Source organism: Xenia sp. Carnegie-2017, unplaced genomic scaffold (genome assembly GCF_021976095.1).
Source record: "Xenia sp. Carnegie-2017 unplaced genomic scaffold, XeniaSp_v1 HiC_scaffold_19, whole genome shotgun sequence".
Classification (NCBI taxonomy): Eukaryota; Metazoa; Cnidaria; class Anthozoa; order Malacalcyonacea; family Xeniidae; genus Xenia; species Xenia sp. Carnegie-2017.
The window spans coordinates 191,900-203,064 of record NW_025813481.1 but is presented as its reverse complement, the minus strand read 5'-3'; the positions used below and the strand labels follow the sequence as shown (position 1 = coordinate 203,064).

At 33.7% G+C, this 11,165-nt stretch overlaps 1 protein-coding gene across 1 annotated transcript; it reads left to right on the top strand.

Moving 5' to 3' along the window:
- The first annotated feature begins 10,308 nt into the window (after window positions 1–10,308).
- On the top strand, window positions 10,309–10,863 carry LOC124438639 (fork head domain-containing protein crocodile-like). The gene has a single exon (XM_046988813.1). The coding sequence runs from the start codon at window positions 10,309–10,311 to the stop codon at window positions 10,861–10,863; it is 555 nt and encodes a 184-aa protein (XP_046844769.1).
- The last annotated feature ends 302 nt before the right edge of the window (window positions 10,864–11,165 follow it).

Below are 11,165 nucleotides of genomic sequence, written 5' to 3'. Positions count from 1 at the left end.
GATGGAGGTATATCGTAAATAACATGCAACAAGGGTTAAATATATGTTAATGATGTACTTGTTATTTTCTAGAAAGTCTTTCTACTTGGCAAAGGAAGTGGTGGAACCCGTGTTTATTTTTGATTGGGAAAAGATGGTTATGGAAAGCAGTAAAACTACTTAATCGAGATAGTTACACAGAGGAAGCTAAGCAATCAAAACATAATTTGAATGAATTTAATGCAAAGCATTCAAAACATAATGTGAATAATTTGTACTCTGAAGAACAACCAAATGCTGAATATTTATAAATGGTAATAGATTTATGTGAAAAATCGTTGGAGTGTTTTGTGAAACCTTCTACTTTAGATGCACTTCAAATAGCGCTTTCCAAAGTCATGAAGCACATCTTAAAAGGCTAAACAGATCTTCACAGTGGCTCAAGTCCTATTCTTTATCGGGATTTAAGACTCTAAAACGTTCTTCGAGATGTACAAGGAAATTTTTTAATCGCTAACTTTGGTATGAGTCGAAAATTCTTAAATGAAACTTCGACATATGAGAGCCAACAGAGAGGAGCTAAATATTAGATAGCTCCAGAATCATATGATGAAGTGAATGCATCAATTAACTCAGCCCGCCATAAAAACAGTCTGATCTTATGGTAGGAGTTCGTTGTGGAGATTTAAATATTGTTGAATTCTGTATTTAACAAATAACTCTTTTTTAACGTTTCGTTATTAACCACTCACGTTGTGACTGTTATGATATCTTTTTTATTAAAAATAGAACGCGGGAATGGTGGCTTATTACGTTGCAAGAAAGGGGAAACATCGTTTTGGACCTCAACGGTTTTTATAGGACAACCTTTTGGAAGGAAACCCTCTTGTGTTGGACGAAATCAAGGATGCCACGTTCGAAGATCTTCTTTCGTGGATGTTAAAGCGACAACCTAAAGACACACCATCAGCCAACGAAGCGTTAAAACACCCTTATTTGTCTTTCAGATGATAAAATTTGGAAATGTTGCGTAAAGTTGGAAACCAACAGCCATTTAATACAAATTATGCCCTATTGAGTGTACTTTAACAATTGAATAGTGAACCCCCTGATTGGAAATGTCAAATAGATAGTGACGCCTATGTTTATCCTTGCACATATAAGAAAAATGGGAAGATTAATAAAGTCCACTACAGATCTTCATGGACGGAATGCTTAAGACTTATTCAAAATGTTGGCCAACATTGGTACGATCAACCAAGACTGCATCCAGAATTATTAAAAATGATTGGCGATCCATAGGAATACTTTCTCAAAACTTTTTCCAACCTTCTCGTTCGGGGCATGCCGCTGCCAGGTCGAATGATGAGTGGAAAAGCAAACCAGAATTTAAGAACTTTTTCATTTTTAATTAAATCAACACGAGTCAATGATTATTTCATGCACATTTCTTTCGCCATTATTTTCTGTTTTTCTTTTAAAAGTGGAAATGAAATAAAATTTGTGCTTTTTAGATTATATTTTCATTCAAAATAATTTTCAAAAATACAGTCCATATTCTAAAACAAATACTTCATATCGCTTTTCATTTTAACGATATCGAAGTTTATGTAATTTCCGCTTTCCAAACTGGTGATGTCACATAGCTTTACGAGAATTTGAAGTAGCAGGTATAATTGTTAATATTTTACATCAACTTAGAAGAGTTCCTTTTATTGTGATTAGTTAATAGTATTAAAAACTGTTTTAAAAAGTAGCTACACCGCCATTTTAAAAATACTGTTGAATGAAAAAATGAAAATATAATTTAAATAGTGAAATTTTCATGTCAAATGGACTTTCAATGGCATTTGTAAAAACCTTCAACAATAATATTCATATGAAAGAATGTTTTATGCAATGGTGTTTGAAATTAAATGAAGATATGATATTCGCACTTTGCTGGATCGCACTTTATTGTCCAGCAAAGTGCAAAGATCATATTTTCATTTAATTTCAAACACCGCAATGCATAAAACATTCTTTCATATGACATTCCTTTCACAAGAAAACATGAGCCCGACAAAATTGACCTGCTCGCCACTGTGCGACTTCATAGCTCAGTTGGTCACAGCACTGCACCGACACCGCAGAGGTAATGGGTTTGAATCCCGTTGAGACACCTGAATTTTTCAGGTTCATGAGACAATTGCTTAAATTGTCCAGCAAAATGCGAAGATCATATCATGATTTAATAATATTCATGTTAACGTTAATTTAATACATACGATTTAAAATAGTTCGCAAGATTTTAAGCTGAAGGAATGCTTATGGCTTTATCGATATGTTGGCCAACATTGGTGCAATCAACTAAGACTGCAACCAGAAATATTGAAAAAGATTGTCGATCAAAGAAGTATTTTTTCAAAACTTTTACGAATCTTCCTGTTTGAGTGCATGCGGCTGTCAGGTCAAACGATGAATGGAAAAACAAACCAGAACTTAAGAATTTTTCGTTTTCAATTAAGTTGACACGAGTCAATGAACATTTAATAGACATTTCATTCGCCGATTTATTTGTGTTTTTCTTTTTTAAAGCCATTATATTAAAACCTTCGCAGCTGAAGCCAAGCTCCTTGAAACTTTGTTAGCTTAAACAACATGCGTCATGTTTAAACCCATGTTCTACAATTTCTTTTTTGGCTGTGTCATTTTCTTGCTGACGCTATTTCAAAAGAGCTTCTTGGCAACACATAATTCCCAAAACAAAATGGATATAATTTGCAACAATTTTAGCTACTGTCAAATAAACTATCGGAAGTATAACTCCTACTCACTATTCAAACCAATTTTTTTACAAATCTCGAGCGTTGATGAATTATGCAACTTTTTTTAACTGTCCAGTTGTTTTTTATATATATCCTGTATAAATGTGTGAAGAATGTTGAAAATGACATTTGTCGTCATTTTTGGTTTTGATTTTACTCAACCTAGCCAATTTCATTGGAACAGAATTACACAGATGTGCACCTTAGTACAAACAGCTATTTGTCATGTAATTTGTTTGGCGAAATGGCAAAGAAAGACAGTTGATGTTAAAAATATTTTAAAGACCGCGACTTACACTTTAGCTTTTGAGTGAAATGATCTTTAAACGTTTCAAGACCATTTTCATCCCGAAATTTGTTCATTCATTTTGCTTTTACTTTCTCTCTTCTTTCTCCAAGTGGTTCCAAGCCAAATGTTTGAATCGTACTAGAACGTTCTGCATCGTTACTTAAGTTCAACATAATTCTAACAGCTCGCTATGAAGTTTTTCAAGTCGCTCTTTTTGTGTTTTAACTACGTAGACTGTTTCACACCAAACCTCACATCAATAGTCAAAGTGTAGAAACAAGCATATTATTTTGTTTGTTCACTAAAACTACACAAGTAAAATGATATTCTCCTTTTCAATTATGACATTGCAGTGCTACAAATTTCACTTCATCAGTTATGTTGAATATAAATGGATGTACCAATGAAAAATGCACTTTTTCATGAAAAAATAGAACAGACGTCAACACATACGAGGGACGAAAGACACATTATTAAACACGAGCTCAGTGTCAGGTCTGTTTCAAATGCCGCATTTTAAATGAGTCGTATGCATTTAAAACAAAACATAACGAGGAATTTGTTCTTATTTTCTTTTGTTTTAATTGCATTCGACGCATCTAAAATGCGACGTTTGAAATGAGCACGACTGTCTCGAATTAAAATGAAATAATTACCTGTGACGAAATGGCTGTGAAGACCAACACAATATGTTATAAAATCAAAGAATATATACTGAAGTGTTTTATGATCTGTCTCCATAAAATATTTTACAGCGATGAATGCCTTTCGAATGTCAAGTTTTCGAACGTTAGTGCACATCATCAACAACAGTCGTTCTAAGGATTCTACCAACCTGGACTATCTACATCCACAATCATGTAACGATACTACCGCGTTCAAACCATTTACCTTGCCAAAGAGTTTGCTATCATAAAAGAATATTAAAATTAAAACACGAGAGCGGAAACAGTTAAATGGTACATGTATATTAATTATTTACTTACCTCTAAAGCTTCTTTAAGTTGATACTCGACGGCTCTTTCTTTTGAATTTTTCTTGGAGGGATTTAAAACCTTGACAATAAGTTGATTTCCTTAAACATCAGTATGTATAACCAGGGAACACATAAAATCACAACAATTTTCTATAGTCAGGTCCACATGTATAGTTGTATAGTAATGCTTTAGACATTGTAGTTTTTTAATCTAAATCTGTTCAATAATCCATCGCCTAAAACGTACAAAACGTCTTGTAAAACACAAACGGCAGGCTTTAACTCGGCCTTAAAAGCAAGAGAACGATTTAACTGCCATCTGTTAGTATTGCATATATACGGCTATTTCCATAATTCAACGCTCAACCCTGTCGTATATATAGCCCTTAATGATTCCCTTGAACGCAGTTTTGAAGAATACATAAGGATAATTTTAAGTATAGATGATTACCAAATTAGCAATAAGGATGGCGCAAAATCATTTATTGATGGAGGGGTATTCATGTATGTATAATAGGCCGTATTATGTTCCCTTGGAATCCATTAGTTTCAAAGGATTACAAAATGCAAATATGAATATTAGCCTCCCTCTAAATTATCGATCATCCGCGGTCCATGGCATTGAACGTATCGTGTGTTCTTTGTTATGCAGTTTAAGGCAGAATGAGTTTGACTGGCTCTATACAAAAGAAGTTTGAAACAATGCAGCAATCGCAACGTACATCTACGCTATCAAAGGGAGTGGGGGAGAGGGGAGATTTGATTGTTTGTGTATCTATGTTAAAATATAATATAAGAGAAATCAGTTGTAGATACAGAATAAAATTATGAACACATCAACCACATCCAAGTATTATATAATCCTTGTTTAGCAATTGCAGATTTTAGCTTACTTCCAGCTTTAAGGGTCGTCTAATAAAGACAAAATACATGATTGAGATGGATTCTATAAATCTTTGAGGAAGCTCGGCTACAAAAATGGCGATTTATAAACCCACGTGATGGTTTTTGGCGACAGCGAGCAATTTTAAAGGAGAATGGATGAATTACAAGGAATTTACAGGTACAATAAAGCCTTAGTGGGACACATGTCATTAAACGATTAAAAGCAGTCTTGCCATAAATCACGGAACAGAAATCAAATTTCAAAGTTTGGGCAAGTCTCTCATTGAAATTTAAAGTTATCCACAATGGTATAAAAAACTGGCAGTTAATTAGTTGTAATAAAATCGTCTCATTTTGACATGTTAATATATGAATTTTCGTGTGTGGGGGAAATATATTACAAAGTAATTTTCGATCAGCTGTTACCTACATGCTATTTAGAAAATAAATAGAGAGAAGGACTTGTTACTGCGCGAGAGCTACATGTAGTTAAACTGACTTAACAAGAGCTATTCTGGTGTTTCTTCAGCTTAAATAACAGGAAGCAGGCGTACACGCAAGCATGAACTGAACAGTAAAATCAGTACATTTCAAAGATGATTAGCAACTTATCTCAAACATATAAGTTTGTGCAAAATCGCTGGTTGTATGCTTTTATATAAATACATACTTGGAAATATAACAACTACAAACACAACACTAGAGCGACGAACTTTGAAATATAATATTGTACTTTACTTCTTGAACTTAAAGTTCACATAAAGGTTGATATATAGAATGATGGATTTATGGTATGAAATTGAATTGAACCAATTTAAATTTTCTCTAGACATTTCACTGCAGAGGTTATTTATCTTCACAAAATAGAAATTATGAAACACAATATTTGAGATTCCTCATTAAATGGTATATGCTGTAGTTTAAAAACAATCATGTTAAAGCAATGAAGAATTAACATTAATGACTCCATTCATTATTCACTCCGATCGACCTTAAACTTTTCATTTTTGGTATATTTTGTAAAAAATACTTCCAGCATGACTTTTTTCGGACAAATTTTGCCTGAGTTTTCATTCTATTCAATGAAAAATGTAACCTCTCTCGATTAATAGGACTGTATGCTTTTTGAAGCAACACGTCTATCGAACATGTGAAGAGCAAGTCACAATAAACACACGCATAATTGCAAAGTCATAGCAGGAGTAGCAATAGTAATCACAAGCTCGATTTCTGCACCAAAATAGCACGAAAACTATTTCATTTGAAAATACATAAATCATCGACCATAAAATTCAACTCCTGCAAAACAGAAAACTTGAAAAAGCTCATTTGCGTGCAATTCCTGATGCAACCGGTCTTCTAACAACGTTTCAAGCTCTTGGAATCAACAATAACATCAAAATAATTTTAATACTCAAAACAATTAAGTACTTTCTCGTATAAGGGTTGAATAAAGAAATTATTTCATTGCTACAATCACAACAGATATCAAGTACACAAATTTCTCCAAAATATCAAATTGACGACATAGGATTTAATTTTTGACCAAAACTGAACGACATGAATTGCAATAACTCATTTATTACTTTCGTTTCAAAATCCCAAAAGAAAACTTTATAGAAGCCCCGTTGCGTGCTATTTGAAATAAACTGCTAAGCCAGGAAAAAAATCAGATTCCTAGTATCGTCAATGATTTCAAAATAGTTTTATGAAATAGATCAGTTGAAGATGAAGTAATAAATTCTTTCAATATCACAACTGATATCAAATATAGTTAAACGTGGTTCTACCTGAAGGTATTAATTGATGTTGTAGAGCCCAAAGCCAGGTCACAAATTAAGTCCCACAATGCAAATAATTCTTCATTCATAGATCACAGAATAGGATAGACTGGAAAAAAAAGGTGATACGCCATTTTTACATTTAAATTTGCAAGAAAATGCAGTATAAAAAATAACATGGTTTTGCTAATGGTTGAAAGTTACAATTTGAGATAAAATGTACATTTTGCCTGCTAAAAGATAAACTACAGGCTATATAGTGTACTTTTTTGGAAAAAATATGGAGGAAGTTATTAATTACTATCTATGAAACGGATATACTTCATCCGATGAATGATTTGCATTGCACTAAGTTAAAACAACTTCATCCAGAACAATAAAAATCGCTATTCGCTTGATGAATTTATGTAAAGCTCAAAGGTATAAGGCCATCCCATTTGTGATTGATCAAATTGTACGACGTTGACAAATAATAAAAAAATCATGGAGTATCTTTTTAAAAAAATAGCAAAATATAAACATTATCTTTCTTTCAATATTAAAGTTAGGTTCAGTTAGCCTCATAAAAAAAGGATAATGGCTGAATCGCATGTTTTAATAAACCTTGGTGGTTGTTTCTTACTTTGAAACAGACCACGCATATTTGGTAAAGAAATTTGAATTTTGCAACACGTCTGCTTCAATTGCTTTACGACGGACCAAGGATATAGTTTAAATATATTATTCTGTATAGATGCACAAAATGAATCTCTGAAAAAAAAATTGCCCTCTATAGAATGCATGGTTTGGAGTTAATTGACACATAACAAATTCAGTTTTAAGATTAATAGGCAATATTTTTCAGCAGTGCATTGTACGGGCACGCTCAAATTGTGTGCATTAAAACATTAACTTTCTCATCTGTTGCAATTAACAAACTAATATTAATCATCTTAATCATATTAATCGTCAACTACGCAAGAACGATCATTCTCTACCAATTCTACGAACTTCTTACAGTTATTATAATTCATTGTGGTTCAGTTACTGCAGGACGTAATCAAGGACGAGTACATTTGCCTAGATATCGGATCAGATACAGGTAAAATATACTTGCAAGTTCCTCAATAGCCTGAATTTTAGACGCTTGTAAATTCCTGATAGGTAATGGTAAGCGTCTCTTATTGGCGGCCGAATTCTTGTTTTCTCAGGTGATATTTCCCAATAAGATGGGGAAAGATTTTAATGTTAGCCAAATTTTAATCCATCGCTCACTTCAGCTAATGGGGAACGCATTAATTGCATTTATTGTAATGTGTTTAAAAATTTCGTGAATTACCTTCTGCTCAGAAACAATAAACACAGATAGACAAACGAGCTCCTAGCGTGGGTAACAATTTAACAATATTTTTTAATAAAATAACTGTTAAGCACACTTGCCATTAAACTTCGTTGTCCATATTTTACTACAAAAAAATTCTACCTCCAATTAGTAGCATTCCCTGTAAGGAATTTACAATCGTCAGCAAGAATGGTCCGGCTCTCAAGTGAACGAAAGTATATAATTAGATCAGTATGTCTTAATCAATACAATCGAATTATTTGCGTCACTCTTGTGGATGTTTTAACTCTTCAGCAGGCAAATTTTTTGTTCTCGTGTTTAAAATTGTTTTGTTTTTGCTGCCACATAACAACACTGCCTATAACAAGTAAATAAAGTCGACTATCAAACTGTATATTTTCCCATCAGTAATTCAAGACAACTGTTTTTACACAAAACAAAGGAAAAGTCGACATTAGGCTGCTTCAAGAAGTATGTCAATGGCTCTAGACAAGTTTCAAATCTCCTTTAACCAAGGAGAGCCACTGGCGGCAAACGTAGATAATTGGGGGGGCTATTTTCATATATTCGTATGTTATAATCCGTAAACACAATTGATTTCAATAGAAACTAATAAAGTAAAACATGCATTTATGAATATTAACACCCCCCCCCCAAAAAAAAAATTGTCAATGTTCCGCCGACCTTGAGGAGAACTTCAGATTTTTTCTGGAGATCATCAGATTCTTTTAAAATGTCAACAATCGATTGTGACAACTTCAAAGGTGGCGCACAAAAATTTGCAACATTTATGATTCACAATTTGAATGCATGACAGTTGATAACGATGGCGTGGTGTATATTCTTTCAGGTTATTGAAGAGAAACACTTGAAAATATCTATTGAAAGTTTTTTCAAAACATGGCAACTATATTGTCCAACAGTCTACTTTGTATTTCCTTAACACCAAATTTCGCACAAAATTTATTTATGGTTGCAACACAATATGAAAAGTTGTTGTTGCATTTGTTGAAGGTGACCAACGTAAATTCACTGTATGTGGATGTCTAAAATCCTACTCTGCACACCTTTCACAACTAATAATTTCTTTCATAGTGTTGTAGAAAATAATGCAATAGCAAATATTGTCAAAGTTGTCGCAAGCAATAGTGTGCCCAATAAGCAGTATTTACATTTTTCCACGATAATGTCAGCAATATTTATCAAAAGAAATAAAATTGCAAATGTAAAAAATTCTTAATACCATTAGATAGATTAGCATGAGATGAGTGAAAAAGTCTATTATACAGTTTACTTTTAGTGACTCGTTTATGAATCATCAATAACTATTTGCGACCATGATGTTGACACAGCATTTTAAGGTGTTTACTTAAACCATTGATCTGAAAAATTAGTACCTGGATAGAACTTCTACGTATGAAAACTGAAACGAGCTTAGATTTTACTCACCCGATTCTTGGGACCACTTTAATACAATATGGCGTAGAGTTGACTGAGCGATTGCGACGATGCTTCGTCCAAGATTATTGTACATGAATAGCAGCAGTTTTGAGAGTATCAATTGGTGTAGCATGAACAAAGCATCGTCGCAATCGTGTATAGCTATTTCTACATCATATTGTAATAGAGTGGTCCCAAGAATCGAGTGTGTAAATTCAAAACTGGCTTCAATTTTCATAGTGGTTTCATACGTAGAAGCTCTATACCGGTACTATTTTTTCAGATCAATGACTTATACCACAAGCAAATCCGCCAGCTTGCGCACCTTTATCGGCTGTCACCTAAATCTAGAAAGAAACTTCCAGAACAGCAGATTTTCCATCAATTTTCCCTTTTTTTATTGACATATAGTTAATGAAAAAATTTTGAACGAATCAGGTCGGAATGTCATATGAACAGCCCCAAAATCTGCAAAGTAATTGATGCTGTATATTCAATTGATTTCTGCGTGCATTTAGCAAACTTGGGCCAAGTTCAAACATCGAAATTTACGTGAACCGTAAGCATTTAAATCAAAAGATAATGAAGATGTTCATCTCATTTAATTTTGTTATTAATGCGACGGTGCATGTAAAGTTGGACGCTTGAAACAGGACTCAATGACGTAATTGGAGTTTGAGACGGAAGTGAGCTTTTGTCTCAAGACACAAATTAATATGTCAACACTTGATTGCATGATTGGCTCAGTTAAATGAATTTGCACATTTATTTGAGACAAATCCCGTTCGTCAAGGTTTACAATTTCAGTCAACATTAACTGATGAAGAAATATGAGTTCAAACACATCCGGAAAAGATTCTTCCAAAGAAGATATGCCAGAGGCGACAGCTACGGTTTCTGCAAGCAGTTTACGCTTTGAAACAGAGAATTACAGTGAATTCCGTTTCTCGTCATGCATTGTACCTACAGGTCAAGAACAATCAGCAGCATCCACAAGCCACACACCTTACCGTTATATTCAGTTTCTTAAAGAAATTATTGAGAATGCACCACGCAGACAGATAACTTTATCCAAAATCTACAAACTCATCAACGAAGAATTTTCTGTTTATGCAACTGCTGCACGCTGTTGGTATTCTCACGTTAAAGAAGTCTTAAGACACTTTGACTGTTTTGTTGAAATACATAGGATATCGAGGGATAAAGATAGCGAACGTTACTGGACAGTAGATCCGGAGTACCGTGAAAGTATCAGTTCCATCCACAGTGTTTCACAAGAAGCGGAGAATGCGCAACGGGTGCCATCTTATGAAAGACCAAATTGCAATAACATAGAACTAATACAGAAGGCAATCATGAGTTCACTACTTGAAAAAATGACATAGCATTAAATTTGTGAATTTGTGGATGATAACTTCCCTTACTTCATCGACTATCGAAGTGTTTGGCGTTTCGCGATAAACTTCATCTTATTACGCAGCGAAGAGTTTGTTACAATAGAATGAAAGCCAGGGTACTACAAACAGTTCTGTACCGTGTTCATCCGTCTCCATGCCTACACAACAATCTAAACCTTTTACATCCGTCTCCATGCCTACACAACAATCTAAACCTTTTACAAAGAATAGAGAAACATCAGATTACGAAGAAGACCCATTTTATACTAGATAGAGTTTCACGGTGGAAA